The sequence below is a fragment of the Ciconia boyciana genome, chromosome 19 (genome assembly GCF_034638445.1).
Source record: "Ciconia boyciana chromosome 19, ASM3463844v1, whole genome shotgun sequence".
Lineage (NCBI taxonomy): Eukaryota > Metazoa > Chordata > Aves > Ciconiiformes > Ciconiidae > Ciconia > Ciconia boyciana.
This window is the reverse complement of record NC_132952.1, coordinates 451,275-477,255: the sequence shown is the minus strand read 5'-3', so window position 1 is coordinate 477,255 and position 25,981 is coordinate 451,275. Positions and strand designations below refer to the sequence as shown.

General features: G+C 52.0%; 1 protein-coding gene across 1 annotated transcript in view; it reads left to right on the top strand.

Moving 5' to 3' along the window:
• The window catches only part of LOC140661542 (zinc finger and BTB domain-containing protein 40-like), a 134,582-nt gene that overhangs the window by 90,197 nt on the left and 18,404 nt on the right, over positions 1–25,981 (top strand). Inside the window, exons 17-18 of the mRNA XM_072883881.1 lie at positions 7,343–7,407; positions 16,862–17,525. Of these exons, the coding sequence (XP_072739982.1) occupies positions 7,343–7,407; positions 16,862–17,525 (729 nt within the window). The remainder of the gene's footprint in view (positions 1–7,342; positions 7,408–16,861; positions 17,526–25,981) is intronic.

Below are 25,981 nucleotides of genomic sequence, written 5' to 3'. Positions count from 1 at the left end.
CGCATCCTTTCTTGGATGCAATACCTTTTGTGTTTAGGAAATTCACCCATACAATTTTTAAGGACTCTCATGATATTTCGTTACCGGTGGCATGAAATATTCAGCCTGTCCCCTCAAACGTTTTTAGTATTGGTATTTTTGTTCATGAAAATGTTCTGTTTTAGAAAGCTATTTTTAAGAGAGCAAAGTAATTGCCTTTAAAATAAATTAACTTGCTTTAAAAATGTCACTGGGGTTCAAAGAGCTAAGCATGGTTTAGGGTGGCCAACTGATGTGAGAGCAAAAGACATCCTCAGAGAAATTAGGGAAAAAGCATCTGACAGCCTGAAAAACTGCCATCCAAAGCCCCTTCAGATAATCCAGATAAGTGAACACATTTGCAAAAATCCACATTGCCCTAGTGAATCCTCCAGAGAGGATAAAACTCAAATCTTTGCCAGGAATGCTGGGCTGCAGGAGTCCGTGGGAAGGGCAGGGTGTCTTTTTCGGGGTGGTGCAGGGTTCGTCCTGCTGATGGACTCACGGGCTCTGCTACAGGCACAGGTCTCCAGTGCCAGGTCCACCTGAGTTGCTGTGGGTGGTGCAGGAAGCGGCTGGGAGCAACACCAGGGAGTCCCGATTTTGGGTAAGAAATCTGCAAAATCCCAAACAGGCAGGAGATAATCAAGCGGGCATGCAGCATACAGGCAGGGAGTGGAAGCGCTGAGATGCTCTGGGATAAAGACCTGGGATGGCGTTAGGGGCTTGCCTGACGTGTGCTTTGACTCCCAAAAAATGCAGCAGAAGTTGGAAACCTCAGTGGCTAAAGCTGAAAATGCATTCGTGTCTATTTTGCTATACACAACAAACATGAGAAAAGAGAAAAGGGAGTCAGGACTGGTGCGAAGACACCGGCACAAACCCCTCTGGAGAGGGCTCCCGTTTCCCCAAGTCTTTACCACACAGGTTTTGCTTACTGCAAGCAGAAGGTGTATTTTGTGTTAGAAAACTCTCCTGTATAATTTTTAAAGACTGTCACGATATTGTGTTACTAGTGGCATGAGATATTCAGCCTGCCCCCTGAACCTGGGACTGCAGCTTGGTGGAAAGTGGGAAGTCCTGGTCCAGGTGCAGGTTCATTACCTGTTCTTTGAGCTTCTGGGTTTGGGGACACCGGTCAGGGATGCAAGAAGCTGTCCTTTGATGGTGTGTGGGTTGAATGTATTAGCTCTCACAGGGCTTTAGCCAAACGAGATGCCAAGGGGTGGCTGTGCAAGGCACAGGCTCCTCTCTGCTGATGGACGCGTTTGTGTCATCTTGCTGTCCCTTAGGCTGGGGACATTGTGATGAAGAGGACTCGCATGACTCCCAGATGGCCAAATCCAGACCTGGGGACACCAGGTCTGCAGAGCCCTCCTCCGGGGCTGCAAGGACCTTTCAGCTGCCCTCGGTGCTCCGCAGTGCCTGTCCCCTCCCCAGCCTCACTGCGGTCCTGCTCCTTTCCCTGCTCACATCAGATGTTTCCATGGAATTTCTTGCCTCCCTGACCTTTCTCACCCCCCACATCCCCAGAGCCTTCCCACCTCCTCCTCTGGCTTCTGCCCTGAATTACAACGAGCCCAGCTGCCCCCTGAGCCTGAAATAGCTCCTTCCCCACCTGCACAAGCTCCTGGGCCAGGGATGTGGAAACATGTGCTCACCCCTCGCTCTGAGCCTCGGGTCTGGCCCCGTACACCCCATCCTTGAGCCATGGGACAGCTCGTGTTTTTTAACATCTCCAATCGGTTATTTATGTCCAGCTGACCCTGCACCATTTGCACTGAAACCTGTGTGTGCCATGATGCTGGGATGCACGCTGGTACTATAATCCCCTGCCCGGCGGTGGGTAGTGTGCATGTTTTAATTTGGGTCACCCATGCCCAATTCGCCCTGGCTGTCCCACCACACATGAACATCAGGAGTCTCAAACCAAGTAGGAAACATGAGCATTTTACATCTATATTTTCTCACCTAGATTTCTGAGAGGGAACTTTTTTTGTTGTTTGGCTTTTGATGTGGATTTTTTTTTTCTGGGGAAAAAAAAAATGCTGCCCTGTAATTTCAAGGTTTTTAGCCTTGGAAAGCCTTTATTCAGGGTGTTGTATTTTGTTTTGTTTCATTTTTTACATTATTTCACAACACTTCAGTCCTACCACAGGTTATGCTCTTGTACTGCATATTACCTTACATGATACCATGCAGGGTCTGGAAGGATCAGGTTGATCATTTTATTTTTAAAACCTGAACTGCGACTTTTTGTTAGCACTGATTGAACAAACAAGCTTTCTTCCTACATCAAAGTATCTTCTGCTCCTGGTATACTGAAAAGGGGTGACCCTCTGGGCAGTCCTTATGGGCATTACTGCTCCTGATGCATTACAAAATGATATAACACTAAATACAGAAAGTTCACAACAACAATCCAGAGGTCTGATAAGAAATCCTGAAATGGGAATTAGGGCATGTCCAAAAAGCAGCACTGCTTTTTCACAGCAATTGTTTGAAAATGTTTCTTTTTAATATTTTTTTTTCAGCTTGATTCTGGCATTTCCAGAAATGTGGAAATCCCACGTTCCTGACGGATTTGGTGACATCTTTTATATCTACCCACAATGCTTTCCTAAATTTCCTCTCTGGGCAGCCGAGGCCAGCAGGTGCCAATGCGAGCACCATCCCCGCTGTGTCCTTAGTACGTGCAGCCTCGTGGACAAGCAGCTGCTCGACAAAGCCTGCCTGGATCCGGCCGCTTGTGCAGCAGAGCACTGGTGTGCATCACCCCACTGCCGCGGTGCCGACCCGGATCTGTTGAGCACATCCCCTGCTCACAGCTCCCAAATGGGAAGAGCTGACCTCCCCTCCAGGCTTGCTGCTTTTACCTTGAAGTCCCAATGGTTGGCCTCGTGTGTTGGTGAATAAATGACTATTTCTCTTTCTTTAAAGATAAATATTGTCCCGGGGAGGGGGAAGCTGAAAGCGAAGCATCCGCCCCGTCCCCCTGCAATGCTCCAAGGCCAGTAAGACACAGCTTTGTTGCTCAGCTTTGCTCAGTTGGAAAGGTCGCAGCTGGCTATTCAGCACGCCCCTGGATTAAACGGTGGGACACAAATAGCTGACCCACCCTGTCTCCACCTGCCCCTTCAAAGTCCTGCACGAGATTATGGGAAATGAATGCTGCTGGCTCTTGTCCCCTCCTCTCAGGGTGCCTCTCCCTGCCCCTTTCCCATAGCCCGACACTCTCTTCCCGCGGAGGATAACCCTCCCCGTGTTGTTCCCCCACTGAGTGGGGTTGGGGCTGTGGGGCTGTTGTGGGGTGTGCAAACCCGCGTGGGGCTCTGGGGGCTGAGCCTGCCAGTCTTTGGGTAGCAGGGAGCAGGAGCGCCTAACCGGGCTGATAAGAGTTTAATTATCGATGCAAAAGGCATTGTTGCATGGGGGGGGAGCCTTGCTGTGAATCTTGGGAGGCCTTTGAAGTTGTGAAGGAGAGGAACTGAAGCCCAAGGGAACAGGGCTGCTCCCACTGACCCTTTCTCCCCACGCCTGCGCTACAAAGCCCCTGCCTGGGAGGGAGAAGGCGGAGTAATTAGTGAGGACTGCAGTGGGTTAACAATTAGCGACAGAGCTAAGAGCCCTCTTTGGTCCCCCACTGCTCTTCTAGAGGCTGGGGCTCAGCACATCCCCCAGCATGTCACTGCTGGGCTTGTCCCACCAGCCCACCATGCACCCCCAGGTGGGCTGAGGGTCCATGGGCTCCCCCAGGCTGGGCAGCTGTGGCTCCTGTGGCACTGTTCCCAAGCCTGGGATGCTTGGATGTGGGACTGCAAAGCACCCGTGCCTCTGTTTGTAGGGGTGCAGTACATCCCTGAAGAAGCTGCAGTCACCAGCACAAGTATTGGGAAGGGTTTCTGAGTGCTCACTCTTTATGCAGTACAAGAGATATATGGACCCAGGCAAAAAGTACATCCTCTAGATGCTAGTCCCTGCCTCAGCTTCCTCACTCATCTCAAGCAGTGTTTAGAATTTGGTAGATATGGATGCAGATATAGACAGATATATAGATATAGATATAGATATAGATATAGATATAGATATAGATATAGATATAGATATAAAAATAAAGATGTAGGTATAAACTATACATTTACATCATATACAAATGCATATACATACACCTAGTCTGGGACTCCTGCATAATCTGCATGTATGAGATTGCAATGTGCACTACTCATACAGCATTCCATGATACAACTTTATAAAGGAGCAAGTAGGTCTGCCTTGCATGAGACTCTGGCTCAAGACCCCAGCTGGCACTGGGGGAGCGACCTGCTTGCTCCTAGGTGCTTCCATTTGAATGGGCAATCAGGCTTGACAGCTCTTCCACCAGTGCGAGAATTTCCCCTGACACCTCCTGGTGTTTTGGCTCAATACGCTGAGTCAAGGCCAAGGCACAGAATAGGGAAAATACAAAATGGTGCTCAGGAAAACAAAATGGAGCTCACAGTTTGAGACTGATATGTGCAGACAGTCCATAACATCAAACAGAATTGCCCAGCTGTAGGAGAGAGGTCTCCCAAACCGACACGTTTACTGAGAAATGTTTCGGCTGAAAGGGGTCCTTTGTGGCCGTCTTGCTCACCCTCCGGCATCAAGGGCGGGCTTTCTGAGCATTGCCCCTGGAGAAGCAACACAGTCAGGAAATCACCTGCAAGGGGCTGGATGGGGCACTTGTCACATGCGATGCAGCGGGTTCCCCTCGGCATTGGTCTGTAGTGTTTCCCTGAAATGGACAGTTGGGTTTTGGGAGAGTATTGGCCTCCCCATATCTGAGCACGGCATGTAATAGTGCTGCTAGATGGATGCTCATATCCACAGACGTGTGTGCTGTACCGTGAGTTAACACTAGAGCTCTTGGACATGCAGTGCCTTTATATTTGTGCAATGCCCACTGCAGTGGGCTTAATGCGTAGGACTCCTATGCACTTGGCTGAAATGCTTATTAAAGAATAAAACACTTAACTTAGCCCTCAAAGAGGCACAAGCAATCTGCTCCACGGGCGTGTTGCAGAGAATGCAAGCTTGTCTAGTTATTTGTGCACCAAAGCACCCGCAAGGAGATGGCTCCTTCATCTATATGAAGTTGGGTGACAACCATATGGTCCACATGGTGGGATGGGGTGTAGCAAGCTGGCTCCAGGTCCCATGCACCGCTGTGCAGACAAGACTGAGGAACATCCCACTGTGGGGCTGCCTGCTCCAATCTCAGCATCATTCCCCACGGCGCGATGCTCCACCTGGACCCCAGTCCGTGCAGGTTCCTCGTGCTGCCTGGAGAGCAGCGAGAGGCAGCCGCGTTCCATTGCTGACCATCTCAGCGTGGGAAAGAGAGTGCAGAGACCACAGTGGGGGGGAGAGAGGGTCTGCGAAAGCAGTCCCCTCCCCACAGCCTGCCTGCTGAGAGTCACCAGGACCGTGCTCCTGCACTGTGAACAGGGAAACTCCTGAGCCTGGGCTCCTGCTGGGCGAATTACCCAGGGAAAATAGGCAGAAAATCTTCAGATTAACAATAACAAATAAAAATGGATTTGAGATCTCCGAGGTAATTACTCCGTGCTGAGGGCAAGGGGCCTCTTTAGCAGTGGGAGCAGCACCGTGCAGGGAGTGGAGGGGCTTGGCCTGCTGTTGGGCCAATGGAGTCACACATGAAACCCTGGAAATTCTTTCAAATTGTTCTGCTAACATTAATAAATGCCTCAAAAGCTCCTAATCTGCTCTGTCAGGAGCATGACGTCTGGGCGTTTCACAGCCAGCTCACGTCTCTGCTCCTCTCTCCCCCCGCCTCCTTCCCTGCCTGGTAATAGTAAATGAAAGTGGCACCCGTTCCTCCGGCTGCTGGGACCAGCATCACGCTGAGCCCAGCCTCTGCTGGGGCTGGAGCCGCTGTCCCAACATGCCCTGTCCCTACCGCCAGAAGCCAGTGCCTTGCGCCGAGACCACCATCCCTCCCAAGCCCAGGGACCAGCCGAGACCCAGTGCTGCAGCCTGAATGCTGCGCCAAGTTGCCTCGAGGTCCAGTTTGATGCTGCTTGAGGGTGAGGAAAAGCAGCCAGCATGGACAAAGCATCCAGTGTGGGCTTGACCTTACTGGGCGGCTGCAAGGCAAAGAGTGCTGGGGAAAGCTGGAGGCACTGGACATCCCTGAGGGAGGCTGGTGCTGATGAGGGGTGACGAGACATGGGTGCACTGGTGTCGGTGCCCGCTGCACTCACTCCCAAGGGTCAGGGCACCTTGCTGGCACCCTCTCCCAAGCCTCCATCCCTCTGGATCTGTACCCTGGAGCTGGGGCTTGGGCTTCTTCTCCAGGAACTGAGCAAGTCGGGGGGTTATCAGGCAGTGACAAGGCTCTCCTCTGCCTGATGCTGCAGGATCTGGGTGTGGGCTCATGGGCAGCAGATGACACTGAGGGGCAGCACACCCTGTGCATTCAGCAATGCCGTGGCATCCCTCTTCCCCCTGCACTGCTGACACTGCACAGGTTTCCACGGGAAGCTCCTGAGCACATTCAAAGGCGTCCTCGCCTCTCCCCCTGCAGAAGCTACTCCTCTCTCCTTGCAGATTTGCCCGTCTCCTCATTAAGCCGGGCTCCCAGTGGTGGCAGGGCTTTTGAAGGGTTGGCTTTGATGGACCTCCTCATGCAGCCTGTCCCCCCACGGTCTGGCCTCTCCAGTGGGGTGTCAGTCAGGACCATGGGGGGTCACTTTGTGCTGGAGCCAGGCACTGCGGTACATAATTACAGCGGCTGCTGGAGTGCAGACTTCAAACCAGTGGTGCTGGGAGGGATGTGAGCCTAAAGGGCTCGGCAGAGCCTCCAGAGGAGAAGTGTCCAGGTGAGGAACGATGCTCCAGTTGCATCGGTGTTGGCCCAGAGTGGGACTGGTGGGCAACCTGATGCTTGGAGTTTGTTTCCCCAGCTCCCCCTTGCTTTGCATCCCCTCTGACCTGCTCTGCATCCCCTCCAACCTGCTGTTTGCAGTCCCCTCTCCTCCGAAAGGACATGTTGCTCTCAGTCCTATGGCCAGGACTGATACAGCCCCAGCCCAACTCTACTCCGAACCAACTCTGAGGAGCATAATTTCTTGCCATCCCCTTGTGCCATATCTGTCTCAGCTGCAGCCAGGCAGGTCCCTGGCAGCAGCCCTATGGATTGATGGGCAAGGGGGACAACCAAGCGAGTGGGGTGTGGGGAGGGGTTGTTTGTGGTGGCTTGGTTCCTCACCCCTTGGGGATGGGGAGAAAGCTTTCTAACACATTTTGCTTCTGTGTTTTCCAGTGAACCTGCTAGACACGTCAACAATCCCGGGGGACTGGGGCTGGATGACTTATCCCTCACACGGGGTAAGTATGAAGCGGACATTGGCACATGGGGACCCCAGTGGGACGGGTCACCACAGGTCCCTGTGGGCAGGGTGGGTGGGCATCTCAGCCCCAGACTGGTGCCTTGGTCAGTACCGATGGGGCAAAGAGACCATGTCTGCTGGGAAAATGCCAGCCTGAAAGACTAGCAGTGGGATGTGGCCGGTTTGGAGAAGGCTGTTTAAACTCTCCATGTCCCCTGCTAGGGACCAGGTTGTCACCAGGTCCTAAGCTTTGAGGGAATTCAAGAGCTGGGTTGCCCCATGGGCACTCACGCTGAGAAGCATCTCATTCCTCACTGCACCAGCGGAGGGGTCAGGAGGAACAGCCCAAAATGACTGGGAAGCTCTCAACCGCCTGTAATCAGAGTTTGCTGTGGGAACTGGGCAAGAGGGGAACTGGGAGCATCCCCTGCAGGTGGTTTCTTACAGGGAATGGGGATGTAAATGCACCGCCCTGCGGCGTGGCCGGGAGGGATGTAGGGATGGTGACCCTCATGTGAGCCTGCCATCTCTACTGGCTGGATCCTCTCTGCATGCTCCCTTCACTTGCATTTCCATGTCCAGCTTTTCCTGCCTCAGCACCTTTCTGGAAATTGTGAGTTTCAGATGGCAGCGGTGACCTGGCTGTAAGGATTTTGCTCATTCATTTAGTGAACAGAAACAATCCCATAAATACACACAGGACAACTGCAAGGCACAGTGGGGCTTGCTGCATGCACAAAATGTGCAAAATTGGGGTGCCTACCTGGCTTTTGCTGCTGTGTTGGTTTTTCATGTCCACTCTTTTTCATCTCCTCTCTGAACTAAACAGTCCTAATCTTTCCAATTCTGCCTCCTACAGAAATCTTCCCAGGCCTCTAATCATTTTCATTGATCTGTTGCTTGAGACTTTCAGTCCCTGCGCTGTTTGAGCAGGAGTGATCAGAACTGTGAATTCATAATAATAACAATGATCAGATTTGTATCAGACATTATTGTATATGTAAATATATTAAATCATTAACTCAGCTCTAATTTTAGCAGTTAGCTGTTGCAATAATGACTATCCTGGAAATGTAGTAGATTCAGAGGTACAAGGTCAGAGGGGACTGCAGAGCTAATGGGATGTGATCTCCTGCATAAATACAGGCCTTCAGACCTGTCAATTCACTTGCATCTCAGAAAAGCCCAGCTTTTAGAAAAAAACATCCTTGACTACAAAATAGCCAGTGGTGGTAAATCCTCCAGGTCCTGTAGTGATGTTGTTAACAGGTTGCTATTAAAAATCCATCACTACGTGGGTTTGCCTGGCTTCCTTTTCCAGCCACCGGACCCTCTTCTGCCATTGCCTGGATGAGGGAGATGTTGTCCTCTTCATGGTCATGCACAGGCTGCCCTCAGTCATGTGGATCCCTGTCCTGTCACCCTGGTGCTGCCATCTCATTCCAGCCCTGCTGCCAAATCCTGGCATCCTGGAGGGGCCCGATGCACCTTCAGGGGATCAGGGAGCAGGGCTTCCTCTGCTCCCCTAGGAGGGAGGATGTTTCTGGGATGTTTCTGGGAGTGAGGGCTGTTTTCCTTTGTCCACTTCCACTGCTCTGCCCTTCACTCTATCCTAAGCAGTTCCTCCCCATAGTCAGACCCTCCACCACTCACAGACTGCCCAAGACCCTCCTTCTTTTGGATTCTCCACCATGAGTCCAGCTTTCCAGATGCCTGTGTGACCCCATCCCCTGGCCCATTACTGGCTGTCAGACATGCAGATGGGATCCATCACATCACCTAGGTGACCTGGACGAAGATGAATCCACCTGAGCTGGCTGTCCTGGGGACACATGGGCATGACTGGGCAGGACCTTGCACTCCCAAAGCAGACAAGGGATTGAGCCTACAGGTGCCTCTTTCTCACCACATCAGGGACTTCCATGACCAGTTAAGGTGCAGCATCCTGTATTGTACATCTACAAATCCAGGGGATGAATCCTGGGTCCCAACCCATTAGGGCTGTCAGGTGTAATGTGTTATGTGACCATAGGGTGCGGGGACTGGCTCACAGGGCAGTCACCGCTGTGCTGCTCTCTTGCACTACAACAGATGCCCAGCAGCCCTTCACCAGCAGCCCAGCAGCTCCTGAACCCTAGTACATGTCTGAAGTCTCCACCTTATTAGTGATGTTTATTAAAAATAGTTAATACTGGATGCCAAAAAAGGAAAATAAAAACAAAAAGACTTGTATAACACCTAACACCAAAGCCACCTCTTGGACATGCTGCTGTGTCCTCCTACAAGTCCTGGGTAAGTCATGGGATAACACCACTCTTCGCTTACTTTGTGCTTTTGCCCAACTCGTGTCCCCGTGACCAAGAGGACGACCATACAGCTATGTGAAAACTGTCTTGAACACCTTCAAGGAGGGTGCCTGGGTTTCGATGTGACGTTCTTGCACAAACAACTTTGCATATCTTTTTCCAGCCGGATGTTTTAATGGCTCCTCTGAACACTTGTCTGGACTGTGGTTCTTCCTCCATGGGCCATTGCATCGCATCATCCTGAAAGAGCATCTCATTCCTTTACCCTCCTGCTGGTCCTTCAGCTCCAGGTGCTTTTTGAGTAGTAAATTTGCACTTGGATCCAGTTGCCGTCACTGGAAAGGAGGTGGGATAGGGTGCTGGTGTCTCAAAGAAGCTGCTGTAGGATACTTGCTCTCAGTGCCAATGATTTGGCACTGAGCAGATGCCTCCTGAGCAACCCCTACAGCAGGGTTCAGATTCAGGTGGGAGAGATGCCAGGTGACTCGCAGGCTTGGTAGCTTAGGTCCACATGGCTCTGAGCCTGGTGTGATCTCTGCTCCGGGAAAGGGACTGAGTTTGCTGGTCACCATCTCAGGGGTACTGCTGGTGACTCTGGGACTGTCCCTGCCCACTGCAGTGTGCTGTGACTCTGGGCAGCCCTGGGCTGGGTAGAGCCCAGTTGCTGGTGTATGGAGGTGGTGTACAGTGAAGCCAGGTTTTATCCGAGGTCCCTTATTTTTGCTGCCATTTCCTTGATTCAGATACTCCTGCTGGAAGAAAGGTGGCAGTGCCCGCCCACCCAGTGCTATCCTCCCTTGCTGCCTGTCCTGCCTGACCTGTGGCTGGAGCGTGCCCTCGGTGCCAGAGGGTGCAGGATTTCCCTGCAGTGTCTCTGCTCTGTCCACAGACAGTCACACCCATCACATCATCCTCCTGCCAAGGGACAGTGTTGCTGACCCTGGCTCCCCAGCTGAAGTCACGCTTGTTTTTGCTTTACCCACATTGCCATTCCCCTGCCCTGCTTGAGCCTAGGGCCACGGCATGGGTGACAGTGGGGAGGTGGCTAGCTCTGGCTGGGTCTTTGCATGGCACTAAACAGCACAGAGCCCCAGTCCTAAGCCTGAGAAGCTTAAGAAGGGGACTTGTGTCCACTAGCTCAGCCCCTAGTGCCCTATGGCTTGCTTTTCTAGCACCTGCATGTCCTGTCCCACCTCTCTGGGGCTCCTGGGGATGGCAGAGGAAAGGCGGCAGTCTCAGAGGTTTCCTCTTCTGGACTGACATCCCAGAGCTGCCCACACAGCCAGGGCAATGGTCCAAAGCATCAGCAGTGCAAAACTGGAATGGTACCACTTGCAAAGTCTTGATGTTTTCATCACACCTGTGGGCAAGGTGAACTTGCCTCACAGGAAGGTTTTTTTTCCTCTCTGGGTTTGCTGTGGCCAGCAAGAGCAGAGGAGCAGGGGGCTGGGAGCAATGGGCACAGTGGGGGTCAGCAGCACCACCAACCCTGGGGAGCATCAAGCCATCAGGGAGGCATGTGTGGCCTGTTTTGACATTTCCTCTTGCCAGACGATTAACTGAGGGGTAATTGGCTGTAATTGCTGCTCAGGGGTTTAATTGCGTTCCCCTCTCACCTCCACCCTGGAGACACTGCAGGAAGTGGAAGGGTCACCAGGAGCATCCCTGTCCCACAGGCTGCGGCTCCTCTCAATTATAACTTCAAAGGGCTCCCAGGAGCTTTGCAGCTCGCTCCATCCCCAGAACAATTCCCTTTGCATTGAAAATTAAACTCTTATCAGTGCCGTCAAAGAGGCTGCCCCTTCCTCTTCTGTGCCTCCGGTTTCCCAGCTCTCCTTGCCCCAGTGCCCCAGTGCCCTTCTCTCCCCTTTCCTTGCTTGGCACGTGACCTGCTGGATCAGAGGGAGCCTGATCGGCCCCTTTGCAAATTGCTTTTCTACTGACTAATTAAAACGCTGATGAGATAAGTCAACATATTATTAATAATTATTGTATCGTCTACTTTGATTTACAAAGTCAAACAGGAAACTATTTTGTTCAGACACAGGGTATCTAAGGAGCTTGACTGATGCCTTGAAAAAGCTAATTATAATGGGAGCACCTTGAGTGCTGGAGAAAGGCCCCCCCATGCTGCCCACGACCTCCCCATCTGCCCCCCACCAGCACCTCCGTGGTCTGGCCCCACAGCATCCCCCTCGCTGCATGGGCTGGGGTCAGCCCAGAGGGCTGGTGGGCATCCGCCACCCAGGCAGCTGCTCCAACACTCGGCATGCTCCATGTTGGCTTTGCTGTTGGGAGCACCAGGAAAGACCTTCAGATGTGGTTTGCACCTCCCCATCTCTGCACCTCCGCTCCTGATAAAGAGATATATCCTGAGGCCCCTGGGCACAATTAGCCAAGAGTGCTCTTCCCTCATTCTGCAGTAGCTCAGGGAGAAAACTAGCAGAAAGGCACCAGATTTGCTTAAACAACCAGCTGAGAGCACAGACGGCACATTTCTGCCCGTAGGATGGTCTCTCAGCAGTGTTTGCGCATCAGGGATGGGGATTTCACGCTGGTATACAGTACTGCTGTAAACGCCCCGGAACTGAACTGTAGAGGAAAGCCTACGCAGCAGGGGACTGTTTTTGCCTGGCTCTGGTCCTGCAGCCAACAGGATGGCAGGATGAACCCTGCCTGACACGCCAGCTCTGTTACAGAGCAGGGTCTCCCTTTGTCCCCAGCCCACCCTGTAAAAACCCTGTCCCCAGTCCGAGCTGTGCTGTGTGCTTGCCATTTCAACCCCCTTCAGGGTCATGTCTTTCTCCTCGGAGCAACAAAAGATACTGGGGTCTCCCATCTGCCCAGGCCATGTCTTCTGTCCTCCATCACTTTGATGTCCTTTTGCCATTTCTTGGGTTTCTTTTCCAAACCGAAGCCTCTGCCTGGATCCAGGAATACTAGCAAGTTACAGGGCAAGCTGTGGTGAAACTCTTTTTCTTTGAAAAAAAAAGATGGGTAGGAATAGAACATTGGAAAATAAAGATTTAGCCTAGTAATTGAGATAAAAGCTCATCTCCCAGTGCTTGTTCAGTAAATGCTGGGTTATTGTTAATTCCCCAGATGCTGGTCACTACCAGGAGTTAATCACCTGCAGTGAAGCTCAGGGTAGTTAACTGCCTGATAAATCCCTCCTTAGCCACAGCAGTGACTGATTTCATGGGGATTATCTCCATTAACGCCTCCCATCTAATGATTTATAGCTGCAATAATGTCCTTCTCTTTTTTTTTTCTCTCTCAGTGACAGTGGTGCAAGGGACCCAGCAGCTCCTGGGGAGGTGCCGTAGCTCAGTGCTTGCTCTCGGGAGGAAGGAAAGTGCTGGATGTCTCAGCAGCAGCAAAAGCTTTGCTATGCCAGGCAGACCTGGCATCCCTCCTTGGAAGCCGTCCCAGGGCTGTGGAGACCTCGTCCTTTGGCTCTCTCTGTGGGCTCTACAGGGGTGGTGGGAGGCTGAGCTGCTGCTCCAGGGGGACATGGTCTCTCCTTGCATGTTCACCCCCTCTGTTCCTCCTCCTCCTCCTTCTCCCCGCTCTGCTGTGCCACACAGGCCCTGGGAGACTTCTAAGACCTTGCTCAGCCGCCCAGATATCTGGTGTTTGCATCTTTTGCCTTTCATAATCTGGCAATTTTTTTATAACTGGTGTTGACTTTAATTTAAACTATTAGGCAAGCCCCTGAATACAGATGCAATCATGCCCCCCCCACCACCCCCCTGCCAACGTGTGCGTTCACCACGTTAATTATGATGTCCTCATTTCCGTCTCGCTAGGGGATCTTATCGCAATGACGGGGGCCGGGCTGAGCTTCATTTAATAAAAGCCACTTCAAACCATCAGCCGAGAGCAGGCGATGCCAGGAGGATGGGTGCGTGCACAGTGCTTGTGCTCTTGAACCGATGGTACCCAGTGTCAGAGACTCCTCTCCCTGGCCATAAGAGCCTGGAACTAAGGTGGAACAGAAAAACCCTTCAAGTCATGGGGATTCCTGAAGCAGGTCCCTCCATCCCAAATGCCTGGCAGGTCCTGGGACCTGGCAGAGCTTGTGGGACCTGTGTTGCCTTGTGGCACACTGGGAAGATGCACCTGTGGCATCCGAGCCACCAGTTCAGGTCGCCTGCCTTCCCTCCATGCATTTCCACCGATGGCAGAGCACTTGCCCTGTAGGCCAGTGGTACAGGTGTGGTGTTCTGGGCTAGTCTCAGACTGGGATCCCAAGGTGCTGTGTACAACCCTGGGAAAGAGCCAACAGTCCAGCTGTTCTGCAAGCACCAAGTTTGAAACAGTGATGCTGCAAATGCAAACACTCCAAGTTCTCCCCTGTGGTTGATGCTGACCATTGCCGGTGCTTGGAGATGGGCATTTAACAACCTGCTCTGTGCCAGCAGTGAGGATGCTGCCAGCTCTGGCAGTGCCACAGGAGTGTGGGGACGCCGCGGTCACGAGCACCATCTCCTCTGCCAGATTTGGGAGAGAGTGAATGCCTGGAGACCCAAAGCAACCATGCTAGCTGGAGGCCAAGGCATTTTGCTGCACACGATAACCTCATATTTCCCTTGCTGGACACTCCTGGAGAGCCCTGCATGTCTCCTCCCATGCGCAGCTCTGCCTCACTTCCCACCCCGGGAAACTCAGCAGAGAAAAGACAGGAAACAGATGTCGTGTTAATTTGTGCTTGATTAATTTTGACAAAGACTTCCACACCCTCTGCAGCGCTGCAGTGCGTGCACACGTTGATGCAAAAGCAGGGAGCTGGCTGGCTCCTGCTGGCCCCGGTGCAGGGGTGTGCAGGGAGCTGTGCTGTGCCTGCTGCTGCACACACTTCGGGGCACCCCTGTACCCCTTGGCCAAGCGGCAGGAGTGTATCCTGGGTGTCACAGCACTTTCTACAGGTTCATCTCTGTGGTTGGGGAAGCTGAGGCATAATAAGAGGGGTGCTGCTGCTCACCTCTCCAGAAAAGCATGCAGGTAGGCTGGCCCCTTTCCATGTTGCCTACCTGAGTGCTGGGGTGCAGAGCAGGTCTTCAGTGATCCTAGGACCTAGGATGAACCTGGGCATTTCTGGAATTCCAAAGACAATTTTTTTAAAAGAACCAGAAATATTTTTCTCTCCTAGCAGTGGCTTGACTTTCACACCTTTTGCCAGCATATTCCCCTCTGTATGAGCTTTCATCGAGGTATCACCTCAATTAAATATATAGGTATATATCACGTATACCTTTCATGGGGTATCACTGATAACCGCTTTCCAATATCTCTTACGCTCTGGAGGTGTGATGCCCTCCCCTAGCCATGTCCTGTCCCTGCAGTGCTAGTGGCCACATAGCAAGGCTGTCGGGTGCCCGTCCCAGCAGATCTGCATCCTCATCAGCTCCCACAGTCACTGGGGTGAAGTCTTCAGGCTCACCCGCTCTGAGCTGAGCATCAGACTCCTTCTCTCTGGGCTGCTGTTCGTTTTGCGTCTGTGATGAACCACAGGCCACTACTTGCATAAGAAAACACCATTTTTGCCCCGTCAGAGCAAGCCCAGAAGTTTATTTTAGTGTCCTTGGAATGCTGCTTAAAATATTTGTTTTCCTGCTCTGTGCACCACTGCTGGAGCTTTGCTTGGCTCTCCCAGCCCCCCCAGACAGCACGCAGGCAGGCAGGGCACACACAGTGCCGAGGTGGGGGGCTGCTCCCTGTCCGCTGCCTTCGGCGGTGCTGGCAGAGCCGGCAGCCCGAGGAAGGTGCAGGCAGGGGAGTGCTGAGGCTGTGGGGGGAGGTGGTTTGGTAGGCAGAGCAGCAAACGCTGCAAGGGTGCCAGTACCTTCCCCAACTTCTGCAGGGCTGCGTCTGGGGCTGCCCCTCACGGCTGGACTTGGGGATGGTGGTGAGACTCGGGCCTCTTCAAAGACTGTTGCTAAGTCCAGGGAAAAGTCAGAAGGTTTGGTCCTCCTCTGCTCCTCTTCCTCCTTCTCCCATAAGAATAATTCAAGGGTCCAGACCCATCCATGGGGGATGTGTTTGGGGTGCCTGGTTTGGACAGGGATGAGAGCTGAAGCAGTGTTGGGAAGCCCCCAGAGAAGGGAAGGTCTGTGGGTCCTGGTGAGGGTTTGGTGGGGTTGGAGAGAGTGGAGAGGGAGATGTGAGGCAAGAGCGAGCCCCCAGAAGTGCCCTGTAGCCCCCAACGACTAAGTTCAACTTGTTCCTCTGCGATGGAGCTCATTTGTATCCAAAATCTCACTACTTCTTCTCACTTCTCATCAGTCAAAAACACTTAGCATCTCTCCCTTTGATGACACAAATGTCCCTGTCCCTCTAAACTTACCCAGACCACCACTCCTTTGCAATCCTGCTTGCTGCAACTTGCTTTTCCACAGCATCTCCTCCCTGAGCTCACCCTGCTACACTGAATTTTAACCCCAGAGCTGTCAAGCTGTAAGCCCCCCCAGGTTCCCAGAGCCAGCCCCCAGTCCAGCCTCTCAGATGGGCTGAGCACTGTGGGCTCACACCGAGGCACCACACTGACCTCAGCTTGCCTGGGAAGAAGGGGGCTTTGACCCCCCATGGACCCCCATTTCTTGCTGGAAGTCCGGTGTTCACTGCATGCTTCCCCTTCACTCTGTGGTATGCACCCCGAAACTCATTCTCCACGTGGAAAATGGCCTGTTTAGTTTGTGCATGGAGATTGCATGAGCCAGAAGAGACCCAGGTGAACACCACGTGGGTACCTTCCTGCTGCTGCTGCGAATGGCAGGTTGAGCACCAAGAAAAGGGACTTGCAGACATGGCCTGGAGGATTTGGAGCCCTCCCAAACACACACTGCCATCAGTTTCTACCATCAGATCAGACTTGTGCAAGCATTCCCCTTGCGAACAGGGGGTGCACTTCACCCAGCTCTGCATCAGGGTGGGCTGTGAGAGTTACTGCCCAAATTAGTGCTGGGTAAAGTCTGCTCATCCTCATTTTCCTTTGGCCTGTGGCAGCAGTGATCTCTTGTCCAGACGCAGCTGCAGGAGCAGAGGGAGTTCATCCCGGGGTGGGTGATGGCACAGACTCCTGCATGCCCCATGCTCACTTGGTGTTCGGGGACATTTGGAATGACCTGTTCCCTCTCTGTCCCGCAGTGGGATTCGATAAATGAAATGGATGAGTTTTTCAGCCCCATCCACACCTACCAGGTCTGTAATGTCATGACCCCCAACCAGAACAACTGGCTACGGACCAACTGGGTTCAACGGGATGGTGCGCGGCGGGTCTATGCAGAGATTAAATTCACGCTACGGGACTGTAACAGCATGCCGGGCGTGCTGGGCACCTGCAAGGAGACTTTCAACCTCTACTATCTGGAGTCCGATCGGGACCTGGGCACCAGCACCCGGGAGAGCCAGTTTATGAAGATTGACACCATCGCAGCTGATGAGAGCTTCACCAACGTGGACCTGGGGGTGAGGCGCCTGAAGCTGAACACGGAGGTGCGGGGCGTGGGGCCACTGAGCAAGAGGGGTTTCTACTTGGCCTTCCAGGACATAGGCGCTTGCATCGCCATCGTTTCAGTGCGGGTGTACTACAAGAAGTGCCCGGCAATGGTGAGGAACTTGGCGTCCTTCTCCGAGGCTGTGACTGGGGCGGACTCGTCCTCCTTGGTGGAAGTGCGGGGAGAGTGCGTGGGCCATTCAGAGGAGAGGGACACCCCCAAAATGTACTGCAGTGCCGAGGGAGAATGGTTGGTGCCCATCGGGAAGTGCGTGTGCAGTGCTGGCTACGAAGAGCAGCGGGATTCCTGCATGGGTGAGTCCCTGCCTCTCGCTGGCGGTGACTGCAAGGGGAGGGATGGCTGCAAGGGGCCCTTGCCTCTTTGGGGAAGGGCTGAGGACAGAAGCTTGCTCACAAAAACTTGGACAGCCAGCCTCTCTGGAGGGGTGCCCAAGGGCTGCCCAAGCCTCTGCTGGCCTGCTTCATGCTTCCAAAATGTGTTGCTGGTACTACTGGCAAGCTCCTTGGGAGCTCCTGTGAGCCTGACTGTGACAGGTCCTGGTGCACAGGACATGGCTTTGGGATGGGGAGTGGCTTTGCAGCGGGGGCTGGCACTGGGACAGGGGCTGCTTGGCTCCATCTTTCCCTACCGTGGAGCACATGGCCCAGATGTCCCAGCCCAGTGCCCCCAGAAGCTCTGGTTGGTGCTGAGATCTCTGCTGGTGCACTCCAGCAAATCACAACTTGGCCTCTCCAAAATGCCCCACCACTCGCTTCCCTTTGGCAGGGGGTTTGAAAGCGAGGAATGCAAAAAGAAAAACACTGAGCTTTTACAAAACAAGGTTATCACATCTATCCATCACCCCTCCTCGAGGCTGCAGCAGAGCCCTGTCGTCCGGTGGTGTGGAGAGCTTTCCCGGGGGCCCTCTGTGCTGCTGGGCAGACATCAGGCTGCTGACTGTACAAACTGTGATAAGGAAACGGGGTGACCAGCAGCAGCTGTGCACCAGGCACGGGGATGTGTGTACAGAGCATGGTGCTCGGGGCTCCCCATGAGAGCTCTCTGCACAGATTTGTTTGCTCTCGGTTTCTTTATGGGAGGTGTTTAGGGGAGCAGTACAAATAAGAGTGCGGGGCTTTTGTTTGAGTTTTGTGGAAGTGTCAAGTGGAGCATTTGTCTTAGGGAGACTTGACGCAAGGTTAGGACGCCCGACGCTGGACTGGAATGGATCCAGGTGCCGCTGGGATCCGCACCAGCCCCGGCCGGTCCCCAGCTATGCAGAGTGGGAAGGACGAGCAGAATAAATGCTTCTATTTGAAACTCCTCCAGCCTGTGACCATTGATTTGAAAGTCATCCTGGCATAGATCTGATAATTCAGAAAGGGTTGTCTTCTCCCATGTTGAAGAGTGGGTGCTAAGTGTGCATGGGGCCAGGCACGTGCTACCGTGGGAGGGGGCACTGGTATGGGCTGCCTGGACGGCTGGGTCCCAGCTCCACAACTGCAAGGAGCTGCAAGTTGGAGATTTGGTTCAGAAGTTCCAAACACCCCTTCCCCATATTCCCCCTGCTGTGGTCCCGTACAGCAGGCTCTGCCCCAGGAGATCACCACCTCAAAGCCTGGAGGCTGAGGGAAGCCCTGGCATCAGTGTTGTGCTCAGCCAGCCTCATTTTCCTGTGTTTCCTTGGATATGTTTGTCTCTCTCCTGAGAGCAAAGCCTTGGGAGAGCTCCTTCTCTGCCCTCCTGCCCTTTTCTGGTGGGATTGCCCCTACCCATAGGCACAGCACAGGAGGAAACGTGGTCCAATGTGCATCCTCAGCTGGAGTGGACACAGGCAGAAGCTGGCCCTTCTGCATGCAGACGGACTCACACCCATGCTGCTCAACCAGCAATGTTCTCGGGTGAAGCTCCCCAGGGCTTGTGGCGTCAGAAACAAGACAGAAATGTCATTGGACTTTCTCCGACCTCAGTGTTGTCTCACCCTCCTGCCTTCCCTGTCCCATTTATCCAGCTCCTAGCACAGGGAGTTTGACAGCCCAGCATCAAGCGAGCAGGGGCAGCACCTCTTTCCTAGCATCTCCTTTGGTGGGTGGGTGTGGAGCAGGAGTACATATATTTACACACGAAAGCAAACAGATGCAAATCTCTGATCTAAGCTTCTTGTGCTTGATTGGGGCAGAGTTCATTTTTCATGGTGAAAAGTGCCTTTCCGGAATGATTTATAACCCCAGTGGATCTGTCGGAGTTGGAAATTAGCCATTTTAATTGTCAGGCAGACAAAAGCAGGATTCCAGTGGCTGTCGCCCCAGCAATTTTTCATTCTCCATCACAGGGATGAGATGATATAAATCACTCCTTGTGGCCCTAATAATCTTTCTATAAATATCAGGGAAATTCATTTTTTGCTTGGGGGGGGGAAATTAGAGAGAAGATACTTTGCCTCTATGGCAGTGTTTAAAATGTGATTCCAAATTAATTTCCTTCCTCCTTTCACAGCTGGACGCCTTATTTGTCAAAGCTAAAGATGTTTGAACAGTGGAGGTTTCTCCCCCTTCTCTTTAACGTTCATTTTTCTAAGGACCTGCCAGAGTGATAGAAGACAGCTCAGGAAACCAGATTATGGCCATAGTTGTTCCCAGCCCTTCAGAGGAGAAGGAAGGCTGTGCCACAGAGCTGGGAAGGATGGGGTGAGGTGGGGCGTGGTGGAGGATTCGTAGGAACCAGGGTAACTTCACTGCCTCTTGTCCCCTTTACTGTCGGCCATCACCTTGGATGCCCCTTTGTTTGAGCAGGAAGGTGGTGGCTGGGATCTCTGACTCCTTGCACTTACTCCGGCAGGATCCACACGTTTCATCTTGTTGTGACGTCCTGATGTTTGCCATAAGGATGTGAGGGGCAGTTTCCATGGGATCGGGGTGCCAGATCTCAGCCCAGGGCCACTGGGGTCAGGACCACGCTAAGGATGCCTGGGATCAGATGTGTCACAGCTCTGCATTGCACAAGACATTTGTCCCCCTTATCTGTGCCTCATGCATCTGCCCAATTTCTCTTCAGAGGCACAGGACCCTCTTTTCCCACTGTGGCTGGGCACGAGTGCTGCAGTGCCTTACTGGACAGAAACCAGTTTTGAGCATGAATTGCCACAGGTGCTGATGGGGTCCTGGGGTCTGCCAGCTTCTAAAATTCCCAGCTTCTAGTCCCATAGCATCTTCTGCCACAGCCACCCCAAGGATGAAACCCCTTGGGGTCTCTCTCCCAGGGCAGCACAGCCCTGCTGCCCCACTTGCTTTTCCCCTCTGTTTTCAAGGCTCTGAAGGACTTTGCTTCCCTCACCGCCATCATCCACAGCCAGCCTCGATGTGCTGCTCTTTCCTCCTTGAAATGTATCAGTCCACAGCAAGACATGTTAGTATCTTTTACACACAGCAAATAGCAACTGCTCTGCCTAAATAGCAGAATAAGCAATAGCATAAGTGAAAAGGATCTGTCCCAGCAATTTATCAGATAAGAAGACAATCAGCATAATTCACCTTATTTATATGCAGCTGCTGTACAGGACAAATAAGAGACCCATTTCAATGTCAGTGCAATTAGAGAAATGAGAAAGGGGAGCACTTTAACCCTGGGCCTGCTTCTGTGGGAAGGAAAGAAACCCACAAGCCACCTCCTCAAGCAGCCATGAGGCTGAGAGCCGGGACATGCGTACCACGTCCTGTGGATGGATGGAGAGGTGGACAGGGAGGCTCAGGCAGGTGAGGACGGTGGTTCTTCACCCACACCCCTCCTACAAGCCCTGGCCAGCCCCTCTTTCGGGAGGGCTGTTGGGCTCCTGAGCCACCAAAGCTTTAGGGCTGTGGCCCTTGCATTGGGGTCAGCCTTTTGGGGCGGAATTATTCCTTGGGCTGTGCTTGTCATCAACTATCAATGAGCAAAACTGGAAAGTTGGGCTAAAATCTGTTTAGCTGATTGCGAGTTGTACACATGCAGAGAGTTGGTTTGGGCCATTGGTAGCAGTGCCACGGCTACAGATCATGGTGCTGCTCTCTGGGAGCTGACACAAACCCATCCATACATCCAGCCATCAGCCATGGAGACCTCCAGGAGTGCAGAATCTCCCAGGAAGGTTTTTCTTTAATGAAGAAATGAAAAAGGGTAAAACAGAAGGGACAGGCCCCCTTCCCTGCTGTCAGAGCAGGTGGATGAGCCTTTGGCAGAAATGCAGTTCCCAAAGAGCATCTTTGCAGTATATCCATGGGTTTCAGGAGGGGGACTCGCTGTTCAGACGTTTTTGTCAAAAGTTTGGGACCAGGCATCTTAGCCTCTGGGTGTCCTGATTGCTCTGGCTGCTTTCCCTTTGCGATGCTCAGGGGCTTCAGCTCAGCTGTTGCCTTTGGCTGGAAAACAGTGACGAGGGAGCAACAATTAGGCAATTGCTGCTCCATCAGCCCATTTGCACATGAAGCCTGCCAGGGCTGAGCGAGAATAGCTACCAAACAGGGGTCTGATGTGTGTGGCTGAACGAGGATCTGGCCCTGGGGTAGATTTTACCCAGCTCTGCTTGAGCTGAAAAAATGGCCTGTGTCCTCTGGACAAGGAGAAGAAAGGGAGGCTGTCACTGCCAGGACCCTTTCCCCTCCAGCTCCCAAACTGAAGGAGAGATGGGAATAGGAGAAGGACTGGTGGCCCTTCATGGACAAAACCCTCTGCTGCTGGGCTCTGTTGTGCCTCCTGTGGCACACGGGTGGTAGAAATGGATCTGGAGAGTCTGGTTAGCAATCTGGAAGCCAGATAATTTTTTCCAGTTGGTGGGATTCATGCTGATGAACCAATCAGCAAATTTAATGTACCTTAAACCTTCCTCGTGGGCAACTTTAATCGAGCAATTAAAACACCATGGCATTGCTAATTAAGAGGAGAAAATACCCAGCTTGGTAATTATGTGCTTGTGAATACAGTTTTGCATCCATGGACCTTTATGAAGAAAGTCAGTGGAGACTGACTTTCCAGCTGGTGGGGCAAATGGGGAGCAGAGCTGTATGGTGTGAGAGGAGGGGAAACCCCATCCAGCTGCACCCCATCACCCATGTACTGTGCTCATGGGCACAACCCTAGCCACACAGGCTCAGGATAAGCCCTAGAAACACCAGGGGACAAAATGACACAGGTGAAGCCATTGGCAGGGGAAGCCAGGTCAGAGACATGGACTCCAGCTGTGCTGGGCTGGGCAATGACCTGCGGCCACAGCAGCAAACCTTTGCAGCTGTGTGAACAGATGTGGTCCAGATGCTGATATTGGAAGGGGAGGAAAGGTGGAGGCATGCGACCTGCTCTCCTTGGGCTTGGGCGCGAGGGGATGGAGCCCTTTTCCCAGTGCAGTGCAGGTGGGGATGCTGCTTGCCCCTGGATACCTATGCAGAGAGACCACAGCCTGTACTCCCTTTCTTCAGTGCAGAAGGGGTGGAGAAGCATGCAGGGAGGAGGAAAGATATGCTAATGGGTTAAGGGAGCCCACCAGAACCTTGCTCCATTCCATTCTCTCCCCAAACTCCTTATCCCTTTCTAAGTCAGAGGTGCTCTGAGAAGTCTCAGGCTTCTCTCCCCTTTTTCTGCTAACAGTGTTTTTTTTCCCACTTGTGTAAGAACATCACAGAGTAACCATGAGCTCCTTGTGTTATCTCTTCACATGAAACAGCTGATACAGGCTGCTCAGTTGGAAACAGGACACTCGTCTTGCTGGGCTGACTCCAAGCAAACCTCCTTTTTCCTGGCTCTGAGCTACATGAGGCCCCCAAAAATGTGCCTGGGGGTCACACATGCCTCTGTCAGTCAGTAAACCTGGGATTTCAGTGCACCCATTACCAGGCTGGGCTCCACCTCCCTTAGGTCCTGCTGGAAGCACATGTACCATATATCAAGGTGACATATAAATATATGTCAAAATACCCTGTCATTGCAACTCCAAACAAACATGTTGGAATACATTTCACATTTTTTTGCAGATTGGTGTGCATTTCAAGGAGGCTTTCTATGCAAGTCCCAGCACACACGTCATCTCCGAGCCGCAGGCCTGGTGGCTGTGTTGCACCTCAGTGACGCCTGCTCAGAGTCTCCTGTGCCTGCTGGCAGGGTACCAGGCTGTCGTACCCAGAGCTAGACTGCACCAATGCCCTGGGTGCCCACTACAGAGGGCTTCTGCCGTGAGCGTACCAAAATAAACCTTTCAAGGGCAGGAGCAGTGACAGTTTCGAAGATGCGCTATGGGAGTTATGCAAATGTCCTTTCAGTGATGCCAGGCAAGAAAATCAAAGAAACTTAGTGACTCACAAGATTTTCATTGTTGGTTTGCAAGTCAGTCAGCCGCTTTGTAAAATACAGGCAATATCAGCTGGTAAGATTATATCGCCTTCTGTTTATCTCATGCAAAGCCCCACACCCTAAAAAAAATAAAAAAAAAAGAAAAAGAAAACAGTTTGTTTTCCAAACCACATAAGCTAGGACTGTTCTGGATCCAGGCATCAGACTTCAGATGGGAACAGACTGCAAAGAAGATGTGTCAGAGACACAAATTGCTTGCAAGGTTTGGGCTGGACATTAGGAGAAACTTCTTCCCCTGGAAAAACTTCTTCCCCTGGAGGATTATCCAGCCCTGGGATGCGATCCTTGGATTCACATTTGCCTCATACCAGGGCTTCCAGCTTATAGTCCCAGACCTGGCTGCTAATTAGTCTGTTTGGATCCCAGGTATGCTGGGCTGTGTGTGCATGGCTAATTCAGCTCAGCGAGCATGCTGGAGAAGGCAGGGTGCAGGACAGGGTGATCTCAGTATCTCCAGCACCTTCGCTCCCTCCTCTAAAACTAAAGCAAGCAGCCCATTGCATTTACTAGGAAAACAAAATAAAGCAGCCCTCCCAACACTTAAAACCTTTTTTTTTTTTTCCTAGTTAGGAACAAATAAAAAGGACAGAGATTACTGCAGAGCTGCCCTTTCCCCACCAACAGAACAATATGTTTTTTGTCCCTGGCTGAACTTTTTATTGTTTGCCACTTTTTCTCTGAGTTTGCTGTGTTTAGCCTCTGACACAGATGAAGGGTGAAAATGATGCTAGGCTGGAGTTCAGGGAATTGATGGGGATGAAACAACTTTAATTTGTGCTTGGTAGGTCTCTGTAGTCCCTATAAGAAGTGCCGAAGAGCAGCTGGACTGTGATGGATGGATCTGGCAGCACTCAAAGACCATCACCAGTTTTGGAATGTGGTATTTTTTTTTGGTTTGAACTCTTCTTTTCCACAGAACTTGGTCAGGTTCAGGTCATGAACACAGATTGTTGCTCTGGATTACCAATGTGCAGGTGTCTGGGAGGCTGTTGTTGGGGTCTTTAGAAAGAGGTAGCCTGCAGGAAAAACCTGGCATTTTGCACTGGTACTTACACTGGAGATGGTGTAATGCAATGGGAGGCTGGGGACCTTAAATGTGCTACCAACATATTTGGAGGCTTGGTGTGATCACCTTGCATGGGAAAGATGCTCCTCATCCCACAGAGCAGTAGGACCGTGCCAAAAATTTGGTCTGTACTTGGCATGAGATCCAGATCCCACCCATGTCATCACTTCTTGTGTGACGACTTCTTCCTCGTCCTGCAAACAAGATGCTGCTGCTGACACTTCCCCGTGAAGGAGAAAGGGATCCAAAACCTGGTGGTGCTCAGCTGTGTGGGGGCGAGGGCTGTACTGGCCCCTGCGATGCTCTTGCTTCTGCTGGAGGGCTGGGCACCCTTATTTTAAAGCTCAGTCCCTGTATATATCCACAGCCATATGCATGTGGTGAGAGGGCTCACATACATACCCTCCAAAGCTGCATACTGGTTCCTGCAGGGTCTGGGATTAAGTTCTTGGTGTTTTGTATGTCCTTTCTTCATTTATGCAGCCTTGCTCTCTGAAGCCTTGCAGCAGGGATGCAGGGTTACCTCCAGTGCTGTCATCTGCAGGGTGGCTCCCATTTGGCCCCACTCCTTTCTGAACATAACTTTTTCTTTCTGAACATCCTTTTTCTGGGTTTGTTTTTGGCCTGGTGAAAGCTGTTTTTTTCAAAAGCCTTGGATAGTTCTGTCTAAAACCCTCTGACAAGACTGAGTTTTGGAAACAGCTTTTTTCTAATTCTAGTTAGGCTGCCTGTTTCCATCCAGCTCCTGCAAGCTGTAGTGTTTCCCCAGATAAGCTTTATCTTTATAAGCCTTTGCTCCAAGAGCATGCCAGGCTGTCTCACCTACATAAGTCTGCACAGCGTCACCTCGACTCCACTGCCGTGGAAGGATGTCTGCACCAGGCAATAGAGCAGCACTCACAGCAAACTGGGATTTGGATATTTCCTGGTTTTTTTCTGTTTTTGTTTTGTTTTGTTTTGTTTTGTTTTGTTTTTTAGAAGATGTAGGGAAGAAGAGCAGGGCAGAGTCAGAGATGCTTTCAACAGTACTGAATTCAAGGAAAGAGGCAAGACTTGCTGATTTTTTTATGGCAGCACCATGCAGATGTCCAGTTTGGGATGCAGCCAGCGATTCCAGTTTACCCAGCACTAGAAGTGGAATTACTCCACTTGGAAGAGCAGGGCCCTCCTTATACAACTGGTCCTGGTGGCTGTGAAATCTGGGTGTTGAGCAAGAAGCTGTGCAGGGTGCCCTTTGCTGCATGTGCCATTTGCTTGCAGCCTGATGCGTAGGGTTTTGCTAGCTTTGTAAAACCTTCATAGGTTAAAACTCCCCCTGTTCCCCTCTCT